At 44.7% G+C, this 24,502-nt stretch overlaps 1 protein-coding gene across 10 annotated transcripts in view; it reads right to left on the minus strand.

Annotated features, from left to right (window-relative positions):
• Positions 1-24,502, minus strand: part of PPARGC1A (PPARG coactivator 1 alpha) — a 651,951-nt gene that overhangs the window by 90,584 nt on the left and 536,865 nt on the right. For all 10 annotated transcript variants that reach the window (XR_014516001.1, XR_014516002.1, XR_014516003.1 and 7 more), the window contains one exon: positions 21,183-21,362. Coding sequence is in view for 5 of the 10 variants with exons in the window: in XM_083460443.1 (XP_083316569.1) it covers positions 21,183-21,362 (180 nt within the window). In the remaining 5 variants the exon portion in view is untranslated. The remainder of the gene's footprint in view (positions 1-21,182; positions 21,363-24,502) is intronic.

Consider the following 24,502-nt stretch of genomic DNA (forward strand, 5'->3'; position numbering starts at 1 on the left):
TTATCATTCCGTAATGGCATTGCCATAAATTAGTACTAAGTGGGATGGGTCAGGAGGGAGACCGCATGCCTGGGTTAAGTTGCAGCATTTATTAGCAATTAGTACCGATGTGAAATTCAAAAATGGAAACAATTCTTAAAAATGGATACTTCGGAAATGAAGCATTAGGGAGCGAAAAAAACGTAGGCGTTTTAACCAATTAGCATTTGTCTAAGTAAATATTTTCTCCCCTACAAATGGGCTGGGGGAGGGAATCCTTTTTAAAAACAACCAGGAATTATTTCCTTTTAAAATAGCATTAATCTTGAGAAAAGGCGGCATCTTGCTCCTCTCTCCCTTTACATGGCTCTCTGTACAGCTTCTAAGGAGAAGAAAATATTTAGTCCAATATTATTGTAACATGGAATATGGCTCTATTTATGTGACAACCTGACAACATACAATTTCATGCTTGTTGAACTGATCTGTGTTATATATTCACTGTGAATATTATGAAGCTTCGCCATTATAAATATGAAACAGTATACACTTATTCAAAATAACTCCAGCAGCAGCAATTTATAGCTGGGTTGTTTGTGTGCTTATGAAGTTCCAAATGCCACCTTAAGGAACTACATCTCACTAAAACAGATGTGCAGCGCGACGGTGACCAAAGTGGATTTGCAATGACCTATGAGGAGGGAGGCTAATACATTTTTTGCTTGTATGGCAGCTGACTCCAGTTTGTATTTAGATATCTGACTTGCAAGAACACAGTGTCCTCAAGGGGTTTGTTTTAAACACATGAGCCAAGACATTATGTTCACCCATTTACTTTAGCTTAGCTGCCTTGTCCTGGATGAACAACATTTCTCTTCTAGCTGTCACGCACGGGTCTTGAACCAGGAACAGCACAGGTCATGAACGGATTCCTGACTCCCTGAAACAACAGCACTGTGGCTGGAAGGCAGAACTGCAGGAGGTTCGAGCCAGGATATGAATGCAGGTCAGAATCATTCTCAACATGATGTAATCCTGAGCCACAAGGCGATCCCTGGCCACATTTCCCTGTGAAGCTGGCAAGACCTGCTGAACTTCCTCAGTATGGGAAATTGTCATGGAGGAACCTACTAGGTGAGCCTTCTGAATTTTCAGAGTGCTGGCATGCCTCGCACCTGTCACATCCGTGGCCAGGGAACATGGTCCTTAGCAATACTTGGACTATGGTCCCCAACACTTCCCCCACACAATTTCCACTCACCCCCTCCAAGAGATGGGCGGGGTTTGTGACACCATTCGGGCTTACCTGGCCAGGTGCCACCCACCTTGCTACAGGGGGGCCGTCGCCCTGCCCCCATCTTGGCAGGACAATGGGCTGCCGGCTGGGGGTGGAGCGAGGGCCAATGCTCTTCAACCCAGATCACTAAGATTCTCCCCATTGCATGGGCAGGTGGTCCCTCCCCCTACCTGGCCTGATCACCTTGGCAACACCTCCCCAGGTGGGATTGGGCAACTGGCTGAGGTAGGCGGATACCTCCAGGTATCCCACCTAGGAAAGGCGAAGCCAAGCCTGTGCTAATGGTGCCGCATAGGGTCCAGGGGGCTGCGCGCAACCATTTAATGTGGGGAGCAGTCATTCCTGCTAGATTCACCCATCCAACCCTCCCTAAAATATAACATGGTCTCCTTTTGCAGGCTAACCTCTTCCTTCCTAAGTCAGCTATGGTCATAAGATGGCTGCTGCATTCAGAACTGGGGAAGAATTTTCCTGCATTGGCAGGTTTTGCCTTCCCCGTAGCAATTCGTCACAACTTTTGTGGTTTTAGGCCTTGGTCGGTATCCTATAGTCTATCTACCGTATTTTTCGCCCTATAGGACGCACTTTTTCCCCTCCAAAAATGAAGGGGAAATCTGGGTGCGTCCTATGGGGCGAATGCAGGCTTTTGCTGAAGCTTGGAGAGCGAGAGGGGTCGGTGCACACCGACCCCTCTCGCTCTCCAGGCTTCAGGAAGACATCCGCAGCCTAGGCAGCCCTGCGGGAGGTCCCGCAGGGATGTCTAGGCTGCGGACAGCAGCCTGCTTCCTGGAGCGTCGGGCGCCCTGAAGCAGAGCGCCCCCCGCGCCAGGCAGACATCCGCAGCGTGGGGAGCCTTGCAGGAGTTCCCCGCAGGGCTCCCCACGCTGCGGATAACAGCCTGCCGCCCGGCGGGCGGGGCGCCCTGATGCAGAGCGCCCCTCGTGCGGGGCAGACATCGGCCAGCCCCACAAGCTCAGGGGACAGCAGGGAGGCGCAGCGCCGCCATCCCGCTGTTCCTCGACCTGGTTCTGTTTCCCCGACCTGCTTTGGGGGGGGGGAATAAAGGGAATTTTTCCCCCTTTATTTCCCCCACCAAAAAAAACTAGGTGCATCCTATGGGACGGAGCGTCCTATGGGGCGAAAAATACGGTAGTCTATCTTCGAGGTGGGGGCGAACATCTTCATGAACCCCCACACAGCAGCATTTGCAGGGTCCGTTAAAGGGGGTCACTGGCCCTAGAGTGGCGGCATATAGGTCAAACTCCCAGCTTTGGTGAAGTGGGAGGGCACGCTGTGTAAGTTCATGCTTCACAGACCCCTCCCACTGCACCTGACTGCCCTGCACATTCTCGGCCCCTGCTGGGTTGAGAGGGATGCCTTCCAAGGCCTAAGCCAAGGTTCCTACACCTGAAACTCAATAAAGTTGTGGCCTAATTTAAACCCATACATTGTTGTCAAGTCTCATTTTTAGGGGGGGCGGGTAGGCTCCAAGGACAGGGTTTAGCGCATGGGCTCGCAGATACACATATTCCCCCAGAACACCTTCAACAATGCCTATGTTTGACAGGGTCATGTTGGATGATAAGTTATGACTTTGCAGGGTCGGCACAGCCATTGGGAAGGGTGAAGCTCACTCTGCCTGCCTGCCCCACCACTTCTGGTGGAGAAGTGGAAACAGCATCAGCAGTAATTTCAGGTGAGATCTCGTTGATTTCTGGCGACATCGCACCGAAATGGTGCTAGATCTTGCGGCACGCATGAGATCTCACACAATTTCAGTGAGATTTCACTGGAGATTGGCGTGGTCTCACCTGAAAGAGTATACCTGAAGGAGCGTCTCCACCCCCATCGTTTTGCCTGGACACTGAGGTCCAGCTCAGAGGGCCTTCTCCCTCACTGCAAGAAACAAAGCTACAAGGGAACCAGGCAGAGGGCCTTCTCGGTAGTGGCGCCCGCCCGGTGGATCACCCTCCCATCAGATGTCAAAGTGATAAACAACTGCCTGGCTTTTGGAAGACATCTGAAGGCAGCCCTGTTTAGGAAAGTTTTTAATGTTTGATGTTTTATTGTGTTTTCAATATTCTATTGAAAAGCAGAGACATCACCTTGCCAACAAAGGTCCGTATAGTTAAAGCTATGGTTTTCCCAGTAGTGATGTATGGAAGTGAGAGTTGGACCATAAAGATGGCTGATGGCTGAAGAATTGATGCTTTTGAATTATGGTGCTGGAGGAGACTCTTGAGAGTCCCATGGACTGCAAGATCAAACCTATCCTTTCTTAAGGAAATCAGCCCTGAGTGCTCTCTGGAAGGACAGATCGTGAAGCTGAGGCTCCAATACTTTGGCCACCTCATGAGAAGAGAAGACTCCCTGGAAAAGCCCCTGATGTTGGGAAAGATGGAGGGCACAAGGAGAAGGGGACGACAGAGGACAAGATGGTTGGACAGTGTTGTCGAAGCTACCAGCATGAGTTTGACCAAACTGCGGGAGGCAGTGGAAGACAGGAGTGCCTGGCGTGCTCTGGTCCATGGGGTCACAAAGAGGTGGACACGACTAAACAAGAACAACATTATTATGAAATGGGCATCAATACCTGTGCCACACCTCCACTGGTGATGTCAGCAGCAGCAGCAGCAGCAGCAGCAGGGAAGGGCATAACTTCCCACTTTGCCTCGAGCAGCGAAACAGGACATGCCACTTTTTATCTGTGAACCAGACACACCCCACCCCACCATAAGCTTTGAAAGAAGCCACAGCAAGCTCACTTGGCTGAGAAATGTCAGGGGGTGAATGGAAAGGGAACAACTTTCATGGAATCACTTCAACAGATTCAGGCTAACGCTGAATGGCACCTTTCCTCCAATTCGGGAAACAGAACGAAGAAACAAAACACACCTTGCAAAAGCTAGATAGGAAAAAAATGTATAAATATCTCCACACTGTACATTCCTGGCTCGAAACGTAGCGAGTTGCTTGAGAATGGTTTCAGCAATGCGCAGATCTAACTTGATGGCACAAGACTTTAGGCACAGCTGCCCCGGCATACTTTTTAACAATGTTTTTGGAGACACAACATCTCCACCCATCCCCTTTATTTAGTAAACCTTGATGCTTCAAAGTACACAACAGCACGGTCACTGCAGCTAAACATATGATTATGTGGGGCTTGTCGCATACACAGAATTACTATAGCTAAATGCTAGATTTGGGGCACAAAGTACATTTTACCCCCACATCACATTAATGGGGTGAATTGATTTGATTTGATGTGATTTAAAGGAAGGCCATTTCAATCATTTATTTAAATCACAAAAAGACCAAGTTAAACAAGTTTCTCATTTTGAAATTGAGATATTTCCTGATCAAGCATGTATGCTAACTGATTGCTACAACAAAAGAGCCCTTTTTCAGTTAAGAAGCATTATCCTATATGCAGTACTGAATTAATTATATCTGAGTAGAGATATCTACTTGCTTCTACATGCATGTGTGTGCATGCATATCCACACACAAATATAAAGTAAGAGCCTAACTGGAAGCTTAAGGAGGAAACTGGAGTTCAAATTCCTTAGAAAACATGCAAAGATTAAGGTGAAATTTGTCCAGGAATGTCTGGAAACAAGAGTCGGTCGTTACCTCACAGAATAGAATTTCTCCAATTGATTGGAAAAGAAATACCGTACCTATATTGTTTGGTTTCCCTTAGGATATACAGCTTAGCTGATTTACACAACTGATCTGGAAGATACCTTGCTCTAGAGATACCTTAGTTAGGCAAGGAATTCTGCCTCTGAGCAAGACCTACTTATGAATTCTGTCACAGAGAATCCATGGAAAATGGACTACTCCCAGCTCCTACTCTCCAACACTGTCTGGTCTGCAACTCATGTTGCCAAAAGATGCTGCTGACCCTACTCCCCTTCTAGGTTAGCTATGCGTGTGAGGCAGTAAGATCTGCAAATGGGGATGACATCTATAGTACAGGTGAGAGACAAGACCGAGATATTGCGGCACGTCCAAGGGCCCATCTTGTGAGTTCTTGGAAGACATGAGATCAGATTCAGAGACCTTACTATGCCACACACACACACCCTATTTTTATTTAATGAAATTGTTTATTAGTAGTAGTAGTAGTAGTAGTAGTAGTACCCCACCCATCTGACAGGGTTGCCCAGCCACTCTAGGTGGCTTCCAACACAATAAAACATTTTTTTAAAAAAACTTCCCTATACAGGGCTGCCTTCAGATGTCTTCTAAAAGTTGTATAGTTATTCATCTCCACAACATCTGATAGGAAGACGTTCCACAGTTGGGCGCCACTACTGAGAAGGCCCTCTGCCTTGTTACCTGTAGCTTCACTTCTTGCAGGTAGGGAATCACCAGAGGGTCCTAGGAGCTGGACCTCAGGGTCTGGGCCAAATGATGGAGATGCTCCATCCTAAAGCTGTTTAGGGCTTTAAAGGTCAACACCAACACTTTGAATTGTGCCTGGAAACATCCTGGGAGCCAATGCAGATCTTTCAGGAGCAGTGTTATATGGTCCTGGAAGCTGCTCCTAGTGACCAGCCCAGCAGTCACATTCTTGATTAATTGTAGTTTCTGAGTCACCTTCAAAGGTAGCCCCACATAGGGAGCATTGCAGTAGTCTAAGCATGAGATAACCAGAGCATGTACCACTCTGTCGAGATAGTGGGCAGGCAAGTAGAGTCACAGTTGGCATACCAGGTGGAGCTGGTAAACAGTTGCCTTGGACACAGAGTTGACGTGTGCCTCCATGGTCAGCTGTGAATCCAAAATGGCCCTGAGGCTGCACACTTGGTCCTTTAGGGACACATATACTTCATTCAGGACCAGAGAGTCCTCCACACCTGCCCACCCACCCACTTTTCCCCAGAAACAGTGCTTCTGTCTTGTCAAGATTCAACCTCAATCCATTAACCACCATGCGTCCTCCAACTGCCTCCAGATACACACACAGACTTTCACTGCCTTCATTGGTTCTGATTTAAATGAGAGGTAGACGTGGTTTCATCCACATAGTGGAGAACATACAGCCCAAACCCTCTGATGATCTCTCCTAGCGGTTTAATATAGATGTTAAAAAGCATGGGGGAGGGGATGGAGCACTCCACAAATGATAATGCTTTTATCAATAAAGAACAAACTGAATAAATCACAGCAATATTGCAGTTGCTTAGTCTTCTGAACTGCCTTATCCGAAATCTGCATCCCAAACCCACGGCACTATCTGTGGCTATTATCTTTTTGGTTTTTATGATCTCTGCTGAAATGCCGGAACACGCAATTTTGCAGGGCTCTTGGTAAAGCCATCTCAGTCTAAACTCGACCACATCCTCTTTTGTCCCACTGCAACACCATGCACGCAAAATCCCATTTGCTGTAACAAAAATTTCATAATAAAAGGTGCATTTCGGAGGGATGCAAGCTGTTAAGTACGTGGGATGCATTTTGAAAGACATATAAAACATTTAAACACGTAGTCATTAGAATTGCAATGACCTACTTACAAAGTTCAGCAAACTGTGGGTTTGTTGGGGATAACCATTTATGCCTCCCTCAGATTTACAGATACGCTGCCTCTTCTGTCATATAGCCTAGAGAAATCTAGTTTATGTTCGCTAAGACCTCAGGACATTCAGCTTTGCTCTTCATTCCACCCTCCGTTCCTTTAAGTACAACGATGAGCTTCATTTGGCCAATGCCCCATCTAGAACATTAAGCGCAATGTGTGTGAGTTTTTAAAGTCCAGCGTTAAATCACAATCAGTTCCTATTAACAATTTGAAGCTCCTCTCCCTTTTTATCAACACTTACTTTATTAAATCCTTAATAATATAGATAGAATAGTTAGTTAATTTGTGTGTTGAGCCATGGATGTTAATTTGTAAACATAATAACATACTGCAATCATTTGCATAATAGCATTTTAATCTTTTTAGTAAAAGCTGTAATTCCCTACAAAGTACACTGCAGTAGAAACTAAGTGACTATTGGTAATAATAAAAAAGGGCCTTAAAATTCTGATCCTATTATAGCGTTGGAACATACCCAAACTGCTTCCATAATCTCTGAAATGTTACTGTTCTCTGATTTAGGTGTCTGTGTCAAGAATAAAAATGAAGTATAACTGGTGGCTCTAGACTATTTCCTAAATGTAATTTAGTATTCACTAAGCACCAGCACTTTGCAAATAGCTCAGAGGCTTTCCTTCAAAGTTCACAGAGCCAGTAACGCATTTTTGTGCTAGTAACACCAGGCAACTCACCTTACAGACTATGGTGCCGAATAGATGGCTATGATAAATCATGCCAAGTTGGCACTGAAGGGTAGCAGGCGTGGAGGGCCTTACTACGAGGCCCCCTCCCACAAGATTTTATCTGCTTAAGCAGCCTGCCTTGGGCTACTCGTTTTGGAGAAAATCGAGAAGGGGAATTAAAAAACACGTGCATGCACACACACGTATACATATCTATCCATATATACTGGAACAGACCAGTTCAGAAAGCTCCGCAGGAGGCTTAGACCCATAGAAACCCATTGACGCCAGTCACAAGACTCTGCAAAGAAAACATCAGGGGCTGTTTAAAAGTCAGGCCAAGTCGTTTTATGCAAGATCTGGTAATTCATTAATCAATCTGGCTGCAAACATTGAATGAATAACTTTGCAGGAGTAGCAGAGCCCCCAACAGAATATTGGAGCTTTATGGTATGAATCTATGCAAATTACCCAGATGACTATAAAAAGCCCCCATCGCCTTCGCCATGCAAAACCATTCCAAATGGATACGAAGTCATTTATCTTTGTAAAATTTCCTCTTTGCCAAGAACGACACACTGTGTATGCTTCCATTGTGAATCCCTTTTGTTCCCCCTCATCCTTACGGCTTGTAATAAACTTCTTTGGCTGCCCACAGAGAAGAACAGTAGCTTAGATTTTGTTTTCCAAATACCTTACATGCATCACAGTCCTGGAAGTACCTCGGACTGAGCTGAACACAACACAAACACACACATTCAATTGTTCACTGCAATAATAATGACAGTGTGGCAGTTGAAATCTCGGTTCACTGAAAGAATAGGAAAGAAATTCAAGGGAAAGTCTTCTTAAATAGGTAAAATTTGCACCGCATCAACGCATGCTACTTTTGCAAATGTCACTGTTTCTAGCACTGCTGGAGTCTGGCGGTTGTCACCCCCTTAAATTGCTCTTGTGTAAGTCCTACTCATTTCAATGGGACTTATTCCTGAGCAGCAAGCATATGCCTTCTCTTTTTAAGAAGAAAATATAAATGATCTTTTCACCCCAACATTGACTTCAGATGTATACATATATAAAACATCCATGCATATATCTGTATCAAAGCTACCTCCGTAGAATACCAGGTGTTTATTACATCTTTCATGGGTTTAAATATTACTTTCAATATACTTAAGCTTGTACACACACATGCACATCAGGCATTAAACTGTGCAATAGGATTCATAGTGGCAGTACAGAAGTGAGAGTACCCATTTCCCCAAATTGGTATTAAAGTACTGAATAGAGAGCATTGAAATCCTGAGAAGGTGCTATAGCAGGAAAAGCATCCTTTAGAGAGAAGGTGCCGGTTGCAAATAGGTGCACAGTTAGGTAGACAGGAAGGCAATCCAAGATTTCCAAGAAGCATAGAATAGCCCGCAGCCCCCCCCCCAGCTATGGAGTAGCTGCTCTATACAGGTAAAGTAAAGGTAAAGGGACCCCTGACCATTAGGTCCAGTCGTGGCCGACTTTGGGGTTGCAGCGCTCATCTCGCTTTACTGGCCGAGGGAGGCAGCATACAGTTTCCAGGTCATGTGGCCAGCAGAACTAAGCCGCTTCTGGCGAACCAGAGCAGCGCACGGAAACGCTGTTTACCTTCCCGCCAGAGCGGTACCTATTTATCTACTTGCACTTTGACGTGCTTTCGAACAGCTAGGTTGGCAGGAGCAGGGACCGAGCAACAGGAGCTCACCCCGTCGCGGGGATTCAAACCACCGACCTTCTGATCAGCAAGTCCTAGGCTCTGTGGTTTAACCCACAGCGCCACCTGCATCCCTTCTCTATACAGCTAAGTCGCTCACATACTTTGGCCTAGCTCTCATCGAGATGGGAAACCTGCATCTAGACTGCACGACTTCAGACTGCAGGTGGAAGCTCATGTGACTGGATGTTTCTCCATACACAAAAAGTATAAACCAGCAAACACTGCCTTATTGCAGAAGTAAAAAGGCAACTCTATTAAATTAAGTCCAACTGAGGGTCATGTAATCTGCATGCAGGGGCAGGCTATAGTGCAGGCATAGGCAAACTCCGGCCCTCCAGATGTTTTGGAACTACAATTCCCATCATCCCTAGCTAACAGGACCAGTGGTCAGGGAAGATGGGAATTGTAGTCTCACAACATCTGGAGAGCCAGAGTTTGCCTGCTATAGTGGCAAAGAAAATGCTCTTTTCCTGTGCTCTTTACTCAAAGACGAACAGTGGTACCTCGGGTTACATACGCTTCAGGTTACATACGCTTCAGGTTACATACGCTTCAGGTTACATACTCTGCTAACCCAGAAATAGTACCTCAGGTTAAGAACTTTGCTTCAGGATGAGAACAGAAATCGTGCAGCGGTGGCGCAGCAGCAGCAGGAGGCCCCATTAGCCAAAGTAGTGTTTCAGGTTAAGAATAGTTTCAGGTTAAGTACGGACCTCCAGAACGAATTAAGTACTTAACCTGAGGTACCACTGTATATTATTTTGCCATGAAAATGGATGAGGGGGTGGGGCTGAGCCACAATACACAATTTAGCTCTGATCAGACAGATATTGCCAGTTATAAATTGTGGTACATAAGAGACTACTCGTCATTTATTGCTGCAGGTCCCCTCCCTCATTCCATATGCACAATTACCATTGCAGAATACCCCAATTCCCAAAGGCCTGGGGGACAGGGGAGTGGATTCCCTGCCTTAAGCAGCAAGGTGTCTTGGGCCAGCTCTGGTTCAACTATAAAACCTGAGGTATTTATTCAATATGCAGGAAAAGAACATGAAATTTAACAAAGGTGGAACCTTGTGGCAAAATCTCTCTTGAAAGCAGCATGGAGGAATAATCCAGCACTTGGTTGTATAGAGGGAAGCAGGTGGCGCTGTGGTCTAGATCACTGAGCCTCTTGGACTTGCCGATCAGAAGGTCGGCAGTTTGAATCCCCGTGACGGGGTGAGCTCCCGTTGCTCTGTCCCAGCTTCTGCCAACCTAGCAGTTCGAAAGCACACCAGTGCAAGTAGATAAATGGGCACTGCTGCGGTGGGAAGGTAAATGGCGTTTTCGTGCACTCTGGCTTCCGTTGCACCAGAAGCAGTTTAGTCCTGCTGTCCATATGACCTGGGAAGCTGTCTGTGGACAAACACCAGCTCCCTCAGCCTGAAAGCAAGATGAGCGCTGAAACCCCATAGTCACCTTTGATTGGACTTAACCATCCAGGGGTCCTTTACCTTTACCTTTTTTTACCTTTTTTTGAAGCTGTGTAGCAACAGGGAGTCAGTACCGTGGTACCTTGGGTTAAGAACTTAATTCATTCTGGAGGTCCGTTCTTAACCTGAAACTGTTCTTAACCTGATGCACCACTTTAGTTAATGGGGCCTCCTGCTGCTGCCGCACCGCCAGAGCATGATTTTCTGTTCTCATCCTGAAGCAACGTTCTTACCCTGAGGTGCTATTTCTGGGTTAGTGGAGTCTGTAACCTGAAGCGTAAGTAACCTGAGGTACTACTGTACAGTGAAAGTGTTAAGACAAAGGAAACATGGAGGGAAATTGTGAAGATCGGAGGGGGAAGTCTAACTTTCAGCATCACTGGCAGCCATACATAAATTGTGTTTTAAGAGAGCTGTTGACTTATTTTCCTTCCTTCAGTCCTCCAAAAGTTAACTAAGCATCAAAGCTTTGAGAAACCTTAGAGCAAGTGGCCAGAATCTAGAATCATAGAATCATAGAGTTGGAAGAGACCACAAGGGCCATCGAGTCCAACCCCCTGCCAAGCAGGAAACACCATCAGAGCACTCCTGACATATGGTTGTCAAGCCTCTGCTTAAAGACCTCCAAAGCAGGAGACTCCACCACACTCCTTGGCAGCAAATTCCACTGTCGAACAGCTCTTACTGTCAGGAAGTTCTTCCTAATGTTTAGGTGGAATCTTCTTTCTTGTAGTTTGGATCCATTGCTCCGTGTCCGCTTCTCTGGAGCAGCAGGAAACAACCTTTCTCCCTCCTCTATGTGACATCCTTTTATATATTTGAACATGGCTATCATATCACCCCTTAACCTCCTTTTCTCCAGGCTAAACATGCCCAGCTCCCTTAGCCGTTCCTCATAAGGCATCGTTTCCAGGCCTTTGACCATTCTGGTTGCCCTCCTCTGGACACGTTCCAGTTTGTCAGTGTCCTTCTAGAGGAATATCATCCTGTTTCTCCAATATCCATGTCAGATCAAACTAATCCTGTCTGGTCACAAATTCAGAGGTGAGAGGCAGGAACGCATAAACTGTTGGCTCTGAAGTTACCTGCACAAAGGCCAAGAAGAATGTGTGCTTGTTTTGCCTCAAATAGGATGCAAAGCATCTACCAGTGCTTCAAGCAATATTTCGCAATCCACACTGGACAGAAACAGCTACAGCTCAACAAACCCACACATTGTGCAGAAAAAAATGTGAACTCTCCACATTTTAACAGGCAAATTCCACTCTTGGAACCAAAATGTAGGATCAGCAGACTTGCACAACGTATCAGTTGCTGCAAGTCAAGCACTTCAGACTGTAGGCGGTGTGTATTATCATGATCATCAATATGAGGTTAAACGTTAAAATTGGTATCAGGCAGGTGCCTTCACTGTACTCTTTTCAGTGCCTGCTGAAGACATTCTTATTTAGACAAGCTTACCCAGAGAGTCTGTAGGAATTTTAATTTGTTTCAGTATATTTTCTATTACCGTTCTAACCTCTGGTATGTTTTAAATTATGGTTGTAAAACGTTTAGTGATTATTTCGTGGTTTTATCTTCCTTGTAAACTGCTTTGAGGTTTTCTCTACCACCAAGTAGTACATAAATTTGTTAAATAAATAAAATAAATAGATCATCAATAAATAACAAGACTCGGCTCCCTACAATGTCAGAGGCCAACTTAGAATGTTGTTTGCCATTATGCAATTACATGGCCAGATATTGTATGACCTGCATTTATCAATATTTCATATATTGTTGTTTTGTACAATGGCAAACATTTTAAAATACTGTTTTTCATTTCTATAGTGGACTCCCCTCTTGGCCATTAGCTACTTATGGTGTTACAGAGAAAGAATATTCTGTTATATTCTTGCTAGTGTTTTTGTTGTTGTTTTTTTACAAAAAGGTGGTCATGTTCTATGGCTAAACAAAGATGCACACCTGAGGTAAGCTGATCCATCAAATACTTTTATTTGTGCATATTTTCAAAAAGAAGTTATGGAAGATAATAGTCATGCACAAAACTACTAGGTAGGAACAATTACAATGCAGCCAATATGATTTTCAAACAAAACTGGACACTGTCTTGTAACAGGTGTATTGGTATTTTTGATGGCATTAAGTTTGAGACAGATAATGTTTACATGGTATTTATGTAAATTTAAAATCGGACCTAATTTTTAAAATATAAGATTCCCTCCATTTAGAAGCATGTCAAGGTAAATCCCTCTTTCAAATATGCAGAAGTATTTTTAAAAAATAAAATCAAAATTTTTTGAATGCTGATGTCATTGAAATGAAATGAAGGGGTTCTAGCAACAAGGTAAAATGTAAGATGGGATCAATAATAGATAAACTAATAGGACAAGAATTTGCTGAACCAATTTCTAAAAGGGATACAAAAATGGGAGACGCGAGGAAGTCAGGAAAATAAGTTAACTAAAGATGAGAAACTAAGAAAGAGGGAATTTTTGTTTTTCTTTTATATGTGTTTTTTCTTTTTCTATCTTTGTGTTTGATGTATGTATTTTTGTATTTTGTAATTTTGTATTTTTTTCGTTTTTTGTATTTTTCTAAACTTTTCTATTGATAAAACCTAATAAAATATTATAAAAAATAAAAAATAAAAAAATATTTAGGAGCTTTGAAGCATTTTGATTCCCCCACTCCCGCAATCTAAATCTTCCAAGTGTGAGAATACAGAATATGCACCTCTGTTCAAAGACACGAACAGCAGTAGCTTGCATAGCTACTGCATACATCCATCTCTATAAATTTCTCTAATGAAATGACAAGGCTTAATTGTACCTTAATTTAAAAGAAAAGCTGGCAAAACAGTGGCAGTGTACGTCACAAGGTGCTAGAGCGTAAACCTGGTGGTCAAGAAGACACACGTCACTTCATTTTGGCTGCTCGATTTAGCATACACACCCAATTCCTTTTGGGAACCGCTGAACCTTTCCCCTGCTCAACAGTAAGAAAAAAAAAGGTTCTTTGGCCAGACTCTTAATCGTTAGAAGAAGATTAAGTCTGAAACTGTAATCACACTTACGGGGAAGTAAATCCAATTGCACTCTACCAGCAGCAATGAGCTTCTGGACAGAGCTCCCATCCCAAGGAGGCGCTTGAGAGCTTGGCATGGAGAAGGACGCAAAGTGGGAACTTTATAGCTGACTGGCAAAGAGGAGAAGGGAAGCAGGGGCTGTGGGGGGGGGCGTCCCAAAGGCATGCTGTTTGCTTTTGGAGAGCTGATGCTCTGGGAGAACGGATGGGAGCCGTGTGGGACCAGTCGGCTTATCCAAGGTGCCAAAGTGCATTACAATGCAAGCCATCTATGATTGTGCCTCCCAAAGGTTTTCGTTGCACTTTTAGCTTTGAAGCAGCAATGCAAATTTGATCAGAGCAGCAGTGCTGGGTTGCTTTAAAAAGAAAAAAAAACTTATTGGAAAATAAAACTCTGAGATGGTTATCACCAATGGAGGCTAAGGCCCGGAAGAGACTCAAATTGGAGGCCGATTGGCCGAAATATTGGGAAATAATAGAAAAAATCGGAGACAATTGGAGGCTGCAGAGCTTGGAGAAATTAAAGAATAAGGTGCGAGATTGGTTACATTACGCTCAATTTAAAGAGGTTTTCAATTTGGATAAAAAGATAGGATTCCAGGTGGAAAAATCGAAATTAGAGACAGAACTGTTAGAACCAAAGACTAAGGTACTTTCGAGAATGTATAACTTGCTGCTTAAATGGAATACTCAGGATGAGACAGTTAAATCAGCCATGATAAAATGGGCTCAGGATATTGGGCATATCATCATGTTTGAGGACTGGGAAAGGTTATGGACCACCGGAATAAAATTCACGGCAAGTAATGCCTTGAAGGAGAATATTATGAAAATGATATATAGGTGGTACATGACCCCAGTCAAGCTAGCAAAAATATATCACCTGTCTGATAATAAATGTTGGAAATGTAAGGAGGCTGAAGGAACATTTTTCCATCTCTGGTGGACCTGTCCAAGAGTGAAGGCCTTCTGGGAAATGATCTATAACGAGTTAAAAAAGGTATTTAAATATACCTTCACGAAGAAACCAGAGGCCTTCCTCTTGGGCATCGTCGGCCAGAAAGTGGTGAAAAAAGATAGAATTTTCTTTATGTATGCGACTACAGCAGCAAGGATACTTATTGCAAAGTACTGGAAGACACAAGATTTGCCCACACTGGAAGAATGGCAGATGCAATTGATGGACTACATGGAACTGGCAGAAATGACTGGCAGAATCCGAGATTTGGGAGAAGAAACAATGGAAGAGGACTGGAAAAAGTTTAAAGACTATTTACAAAAACAGTTTAAGTTGTATGAATGTTAAGAAATTGTGCGATCTAGGAAAATATGGTTCCAGTAAATTTATGGTAAATTTAAGTTACAATTAATTGATAATAATTATTTTAAGCTAAGAAATTTAACATTTGAGAAGTACAAAATAAGGTATGACACAAGGTAACAATTTGCTGATAATTTTTATTGCTGAGAACGCAGGGTAAGGGAGATGTGAGGAAGTCCAATAAGTTATATAAAAAAAGTTATGAAAAGCTTTGTTTCTTTTTTTCTTTTATTTTCTTTTTCTTATGTATAATGCTGGTGTAATATGTGTTTTTCTGTTTTATGTTTGAAAACTTAATAAAAATATTTTTTTTAAAAAAAACTTTGCCCCCCCCCCATATCAACCTACGCAGGGTGGTGTTAGATTGCACTGGGGGGGGGGGGATACACAAGTCCCAAAACCTCAAACAAGTGATCCCTGTTCTGCAATAAAAAATGGTGTGAGCATTACTATGTGATTAACCCTGCCTGCATAGACTGTGGTCTGAACCACTGAGCCTCTTGGGCTTGCCAATCGAAAGGTCGGCAGTTTGAATCCCTGCGAGGGAGTGAGCTCCCGTTGCTCTGTCCCAGCTCCTGCCAACCTAGCAGTTCGAAAGTACACCAGTGCAAGTATATAAATAGGTACAGTTGCGGCAGGAAGGTAAATGGTATTTCTGTGGGCTCTGGTTTCCATCACGGTGTTCCGTTGTGCCAGATACAGCTTAGTCCTGCTGTCCACATGACCCAGAAAGCTGTCTGTGGACAAACGCCGGCTCCCTTAGTCTGAAAGTGAGATGAGCGCCACCACCCCATAGTTGCCTTTGACTGGACTTAACCGTCCAGGGGTCCTTTACCTTTGATCCAACAGAATCCAGAGGTTTGCATAGAAGGGCCACTTCTAGGTTCACTTCTGCTTTGATCTACCTAAAGAATCCAAATTTTCATCACAACCCGAACAGAAAGTCAACAATTCCCTCAGCATTTAATGAGGGCTTTGAGGGATGAGCAAAATATAGTCCCAGTTCAGCTCACTAGGCTAAGCATCAGCATCAGATCAAAGACTTCTTGCTTCAAGTCCTGGTCACACACACACAGCACAACATCCTGAATTTAGGAAGTCTGGAAACCACTGAAAGGGCTTCAGGTATTTATAAGGTGACAATGTCCAAGAGGGACTTTCCAGTAGTGCCCCCTCCACCTCCAGTGGATATTCATTTGTCTCTTTCAGTGCTTGTGCTAAAGTCAGTTACATTCCTACTCCCACCCCCCATTTTTTAAATTAGTTTGAGTCCATCTGGAGATTTTGGCTGCTCTTCGTTTTATTGTTGTGCTACTGTTTTTTTATATAGTTTTACTGTGTTTAGTGTACACTGCTCTGGACTCCTGAGGGAGGAAGGATATAAATTATTTTGAATAAATAAGGGATTTCTTAAAAACAGCTTTGTTGATGGTAATGTGGCACAAGCTAGGCACATAGAGATGGTAATGTGGCACAAGCTAGGCACCCTAGTCAAAAGGGAATTTGCTTGCCAACCCCCTAATATTTGCTGGAGGAACAAGTTGCCCAAAATTGCTGAGGCTGCAGCACCAACCTCTTGCCTCCTGGGTCACAAAGGAAAGGAACCAACTTATCAGGAAGGCAACCAGAATAAGCAATACAGGAACAGACACATCTCTTCCCTTGAACACCTTGTTGAGCTGCCATTCTCTCCCTGCCCCTTCTCTCTCTCACACACACAGCCAAAGTATCATTAGGCACAAATTTGGGAATGGGGAACAAAACGCTTCCCAAAAGGTAGCCGAGTTGTGCTTCTAAAGGACCAAGGGAGCTAAAGCAAGCTGCCGCTATTCCTGCGGATTCCAGAACAGCAGTGGAAAAATATGGGTTGTTCATATTATACAGGGAAACTATAGCTACACCTCCCTTTCCCACCCATCACAATGGGCAAACTTCCCCATGTCCACAGCCTCCCCCAAGAACAACAAAACTAACCAAAGGGAACCCCAGCATCACAGCCCACAAAAAAGGTTGCAAAGTTTGTGGGAGGTGGGTTCTTCACCCAGCCCTACCTAAGTAGGAGGGACAAATAAATATTTCCTTTAGAACAAGGGTGGGGAATCTATTGCCCTTTCGAAGTTTCTGGCCTACAAGTCCTATTATCCCTGGCCATTGCCCATGCTAGCTGAGGTTGATAGAATGCAACCCCACCTAGGAAAGGCTGTGGGCTTGTTCCTAGACCACCCGGCATCCTAACCAGTAAGACCTCTTCACCATATCCAACAAACCGCTTCCAATTCCAAACACTCATTTGCAACCTGCTACCTATCACCATGGTACTTGATGAAAAGCAGAAATAGAACTAGGTGCCATCAACGGTACCAAAAAGATTATCTCACCTGCTGGTTCTGCATGGCTGTCAAATAGCAAAAGATGCAAGGTGAAGCCTTATAGCAATGACCACAGGGTAGAGCAACAGTTTGAGTACCACCTTCCAAGACCTATGCTCCATAATAATAATAATGATGATGATGGTAATAATAATAGATTTATTTATACCCCACCCTCCCTGGCCAAGACCAGGCTCAGGGCGGCTAACACCAAATATATAAAACATTAAAAACACAAAATCAAACGATTGATTAAAATACAGTTCAAAATCACATGTAAAATCAAAATAAAATTAGGTGGGAACCCACGAATCACAACCGTAGGGGTAAGGAATATTAAATGTTCACCACGCCTGGCCACCCGTGCTGATCCCATGTAAGCCGATACAGCGGTTCTCAACCTGTGGGTCCCCAGATGTTGTTGGACTACAACTCCCATCATCCCTGAGCTCTGGCCTTGCTAGCTAGGGGTGATGGGAGTTGTAGTTCAACAACATCTGGGGACCCACAGGTTGAGAAAGGCTGCGAGAAGGAGCCAAGAGGCCACTTACATACAGGGTCCCATAGAAAGAGGAAAGAAGAAGGAAGGGGGTCAGACTGGGCCTGAACCAAAAGCCTGGCGGAACAGGCCCTGTGGAAAGATGTCAGGTCCTGCAGGGCCCTAGTCTCTTGTGACAGAGAGTTCTACCTGACTGGGGCCAGAAAAGTGAGACCAGAAAATGACCAGAAAACAGAGAGGGAGAGAGAGGGAGAGAGGGAGAGAGAGAGACTCCCTAGCTGCACGTCAGCAAGGTAGATCAGAAGGATACCATGGTTCATGGTACTGAATGCCATAGAGGGGACCATGATGTATTCCATGATCATCTTACAGTGCAGGACATCCACCAAGTGCAGTGCAAGTCATTGTGCAAACATCTGTTGCAAACAGGTTGTAAACCAGACTGATACGGGATCCTAGATTATCATAGCTAGCAATGAAGGCTTGAAGCTGGGCTGCCACACACTGGAGCATTTTGCCAAAAGACAACACTTCAGAGACTGGGCAAAGGTTATCAGTGGAATCTGAAGGGGGCCTGCCACAACCACTCCCAAAGCCACAGGCAATTCCCCTTTCTTCAAGGAGGCACAAACAACCTCCACTTGCCAGCACCCCACAGCCAGGAGAGGCAAACATGCACCAGGTAACCTGTCCACATCCTCAGACTGCAGAAATTGGAAGTTTTACACATAAATGTGATCCGTGCAAGAACATCCAGAACCCTATCTGCAATTAATGCAAAGTAAAAATGCAAACAATATGCAAAGCACTTTGCAAACAAGCCACCAAGGGCACACATTGGTTGTCCCACCACCACCCAGAAAGCCTTCACTGGCCAGCACTGTACCTGCACAATAATGGTGGGAAAACACATACCATGTTGCAGGTAGGGTGACAAAGAAAGCTCCAAAGCAGGTTCTATGTCCTGTCCTATTGCATTAACCTGAGTCTTTCTCCACTGATGCCCTAGTCAGCATCAAAGAGTCCCTAGAAAACATCATGTCAACCAAATAAGCCATTTCCGCATTCCAGAGGGCAAGCAAGGCTTTGACAAAATTCCCCCAAAGCCATCAGGAGCTCATATAGCCAGTCTCTGGGAAGCCATTCTGACAAGTCTTAGAGGTTTTTGGAAGCCCTGTAACCCCAACCAGGGATTTGGCAAAGGGACTAAAGTCCCTTATTAGATCAAAGGATGGCTGAAATCCGTCAGGAAAACGAAAGGTCCACAACATACCCCCAAAACAAAACACTAGCTCAGGAAGAGACCACTATGCCACTGGATGAGCAATACGCCAATAGTATCATGACATGGGATGATATGGGAATACTTTGACCTGGGATAATAATTTGTTTTATTTCCACCACCACCACCCCCGAAAAAGTGTCTCAACTCCATTGGTTCATATCAGGCTTGCTTTTCTTTGTTTAGTTGTAGAGGTATGCGGATGGAAGCAGGATGACTCCATTAGCTCTGCTGAAAGACCTTCTCCATCTGGCTTCTCACCTGGCCTGGCAGAAGCCCTTCCATCAGTCAGCGGCAGGGGGAAAGATGAGAAGCAGCAGCAGTCCATTGCATCTCCTGGAAGGCTAGTTCCATATGGATCCGCCCCTCCCTAAACTGTTTCCATTCTAGCTGATCATAAGAACTATTATGTAACCCAGAACTGCTGTCTGAGTTTTCCAGTTTTCTTCTCCCCCCTGTGTCTTTTACAGTCTAAAAGACAAAGATACAAATGAAAAGCTTGCAGGCAGGGGCTGTCTTGTTTTTATTAATTGCATGGAAGCTGCTCTGGGAGCCTTTTTGGCCAAAGAGCAGGACAGAAAGTGTTTCAAACAAATAAATAAAATTTGTCTATTTCACATCTCGCTGCCAGATGATATAGAACATGCTACTCCGGTGCTGGTTGCAATTTTTGTAAAGAAGGTGGGGGAAATTTCCACATGACTAGTTGCACCAGAAGGTGGGGGAAAGGGGGTCGTGATGAACTTTCAAAATTAACAGCTCCAACTCTACCTCTGGTTTGCTTTTGGGTTTACGTATGTCCAGGTCTCCTACCCATATTATTTTATGCTGGCATAACTCTGCTGCTGGCACAACTCTGCCAGTGGAAAAATAAAAAACAGGAAGGGAGGGTAATCATGGAGAAAATGGTCCATGGGTTCCCTTGGCTAGCCTCCTAACAATAACACTACAAGTTTTCTAGGTCCTACATCTGGGCATTGGCCAGTCAAAAATGTGTTGATTGGCAATGTGTGTAGATCCACAGGGCATATTGACTTCTGTACTCTTCCTGCCTTCACCACAGATGCACGAGTGCTTGAAGTCACCGCAGGCCTACTGCATCTGTGGGGCACGGTGACAACGCGAGAGGGTGCCCACTTGCCACACACGTGTGTTTGCTCCTTCTTTGCCAATACAGCACTCCACGATTTGTGGGAGTCAGTGCTGTCAACATGGATGCTGTTAGGGAATGGCTAGCAGGAGTGTTGTATACTGTGTTGCTGGATGTGCTGCAATTTCATGCTCAGGTTAACTTCATGGGGCAGACAGGATCTAGGCAGTGCTACCCCCAGGCCCACTGAACCGCCTTGTAAACAAACTTTGCAGCTCAAGCACTCCTGAACTGCATGTCACCCTAGAGTTGTCATCCAACCAGTGCTTTACCAGTCAGATAAACAAAACCAATATACTATCACTAGCAGGGTCAGAAAACTCCCCCTTTTGTCCTACTCTGACAACTGACTTTGTCAGCCTTTTGCCAAAAGGTGCCAGATTCTGTTCTAAGCCACAAAATTTCACCCCTGAGTTATTCCCGGGCTTCAATCCAGTGATCCAGAATTTTAGAAATCCAAACTGTCATCCCTGAGACCCTTGGTTTGGCCATTTGATATACTGATACTGGCCCCTAAATATCTTGATATTTTTGCCATTTCTTTACAGGATTAGCGCCCACTAATCCGAAGCCATATCCAAGGAATCGGAAAAATAGCTGTAAGCACTGCAGCTTGAAAACATTAGAAATCAGAGCAGATAAAGACCGTCATCCGTGTCATTAAAAAAAGATGCTTACGTGGAGCAGCTTTTCCTTACCTCAAATATGTTTGATGATTCATTGGCATACTGATTGGAAATGATTTCCGATTGGTCACTGTACCACTTGAGTCCTCCCAGAAAGCTGTCGGCATCCAAGTCATTCACATCTAATTCAGAGAGGTCAAGTTCTGGAAGATCTGGGCAAAGTGGCTGGTCTTCACCAACCAGAGCAGCACACTGAAAAGAGGAGAAAGGAAGATACAGAAACGCTTTCATTAATTAGAGGAAACTGTGAAGAACAACAGCACGTGAGAAGAATTATATCTCCGTTAACTCACTTATACCACCCAGCAGGTCACTGGAGTTAACTTCATTTTGGGGAAGAAAATGCTGACTTGTATCAAAGGAACTTGGCACAGGTGAGCAACAGAGCGTGTTTGTGTGTGTGCTGGCCTGCTTGTTGGAGAAAGGCTGACCTTTGCCTTCTAAACCACCCTACTGCGCTGGGAACAGCCACTGTCTTTTTATTCACAGCCCCCAAAGTGCAGAAGTCGTTTAAAAAGCAAAGAGGGGAGGCCAGGATTTCTGATCTCTCAGTTAAGCCAGAATGAGGCATTAGTAGACGATGCACGGCAGCAACCGAAGACAGTAAACCTGTGCCTCTCTCCCTCGGTAACTTCTAGTTTATTTTTAAGGTATAATATTGCACGCTGACAGGGCCATGCTCCGGATGTTGGCTCAGAGGTAAGCCCCATGGAATTCAGTTGGACTTACCTAGGAGTAAACATGCAAGTAGATGAATTATGAGGTTCCCCACCCCTATACAGTGGTACCTCAGGTTACAGACGCTTCAGGTTACAGATGCTTCAGGTTACAGACTCCGCTAACCCAGAAATAGTACCTCGGGTTAAGAACTTTGCTTCAGGATGAGAACAGAAATTGCACGACGGCAGCAGCAAGAGGCCCCATTAGCTAAAGCGGTACCTCAGGTTAAGAACGGACCTCCAGAACAAATGAAGTTCTTAATCCAAGGTACCACTGTACAAAGAAGCCAACGAAGAGAGCAAGGAGCTCGCTGTCACGCATTTGTTCCTCTTTAAACTACCATATTTTTTGCTCTATAAGACTCACTTTTTCCCTCCTAAAAAGTAAGGGGAAATGTGTGTGCGTCTTATGGAGCGAATGCAGGCTGCGCAGCTATCCCAGAAGCCAGAACAGCAAGAGGGATTACTGCTTTCACTGCGCAGCGATCCCTCTTGCTGTTCTGGCTCCTGAGATTCAGAATATATTTTTTCTTGTTTTCCTCCTCCAAAAACAAGTTGTGTCTTGTGGTCTGGTGCGTCTTATAAAGTGAAAAATACAGTACATATCCACCAGGAAAGGAGGGGAGGTCTGGGACTGCCATTTCCTGCAGCAGACATGCCATTCCAGCAAGCTCTGGACTTAGCATAAGGAAGGCCCAGAATCCACAGCAGAAACTACGATGGAAAAAATCAGCAGGAAAGACAGCAACATGAAATTACACATCTCTGTTGGCCCCACACACATCAACCTGCCAAGTGGTTCCAGAATTATTAGCCGTAACAAAACTCTGGGTAAACTACTATAAGCTAAGCTACAACAGCCTCATAATAAGCAGATTTTGAAATATTTCTCATGACACACAAAAAACCAGGCACCTGCCAAGTAATGACCAAATATCTATAAATGTCACATTCCATTTATGGAGTCTCCCAATCTATAGCTTCACTTTCCGGCTAGGAACACAGTCTCAGACCATATTTCTGTTGGCTAGCATCTTGCCATTCACAGGCCAAACTTGACAGTGCCACTAATTGGCTTTTCATAGCTTATCCTCAGCCAGAGATAGGAAAGATATAGCCTCATCTTCACAACAGTCTTGGGAGGTAGGTAAAAGCTCTTCCTCTTTTGTGGACTGAGAACCAGAATAAGGCAAGGGCAATGAGACTAATAAGGCTACCCCCAGGCATGGGAGATGGCAATCCAACTCTGCCTTGCCCATCTGCAAGCATGCAAAAAAGGGTGACCCCTTTCCCCTCCATTATTTGAACTCCTACCTCTACTAGGATCCACACCCATTGCACATCATTGATTTGCCTCTTTCCTTCTACTTCTTCACACTAAGTCTAGAGAGTATCTACATCCAGGATTATTAAAATGCAGATAGGGAGCTATTTAGGGAGGCCTGTGTGGGCACCCCATACTCACATAATCAACCACAAAAAGTTTTCTAAAATGCACCACTTTTTCTGAAATTTTGATCATGGATATATCCATGAGTGGGACGCAGGTGGTGCTGTGAGTTAAACCACAGAGCCTAGGACTTGCCAATCAGAAGGTCGGCGGTTCGAATCCCCACGACGGGGGGAGCTCCCATTGCTCGGTCCCTGCTCCTGCCAGCCTAGCAGTTCGAAAGCACATCAAAGTGCAAGTATATAAATAGGTACCGCTCTGGTGGGAAGATAAATGGCGTTTCCGTGTGCTGCTCTGGTTCTCCAGAAGTGGCTTAGTCATGCTGGCCACATGACCTGGAAGCTGTACGCCGGCTCCCTCGGCCAATAAAGCGAGATGAGCACCTCAACCCCAGAGTTGATCATGACTGGACCTAATGATCAGGGGTCCCTTTACCTTTTTATACCCATAAGTGGGCCTGTACATTTGCTGTGAACTGCATTTGCCCCTTTGCTCCCCCCCAAAAATATGAACTGGCTTCTTGTGATGTGGTACGGGACAACATATGGATTGCAAACAGCTTCTTCAACAACCCTTACCATCTCAAGCAATCATTTTTGTTGCTTTGGTAATCCAGCTAGTCCTGGCCAGGACTGAGTAGTTATGTATCCTGGCAATGATAATAAGAACACCAGGGTGTCCTAGGCAGGATAAGATCCTGTGGCATGTATCCCATTTGTCCTATAGCTGGGCCAGCCAATCCTGCGATGCCTGTGTCATACATAACTTGACGTGGTGCTGGCTATCTGGTGGTTGCTCCCACAACACTCCCAGCAATGTACGCATCTTCTGTTAAATGAACATGGTGCCATTATTTACCATACAAGGGAAAGCATTGCCACTGGAGGCTAGTGTAGTTGTCACTGTATGTTCACTCCAGTCTTAGTAGGTGACAGCTGCAAATGTCACTGGGACTGTGCAGGAGCAACCATGAGATGACAGTAGCACAACTTCTGCAAGTGTCTTATACATGGAGTCAAAAGCCCGTGTTTGAGCTGCAGTATGGAAAAGGGTGTTTAATGTTACCTAGCCCATAGCTCGGTTGTAGTGTGTATGTGCTGCATACATTCCCTGACATAAAGAGTCCACAGAGCTAGGAAAGACCTCCATCTGAGACCTGGTGA

The sequence above is a fragment of the Podarcis liolepis genome, assembly GCF_965112155.1.
Source record: "Podarcis liolepis genome assembly, chromosome: 9".
Taxonomy (NCBI): domain Eukaryota; kingdom Metazoa; phylum Chordata; class Lepidosauria; order Squamata; family Lacertidae; genus Podarcis; species Podarcis liolepis.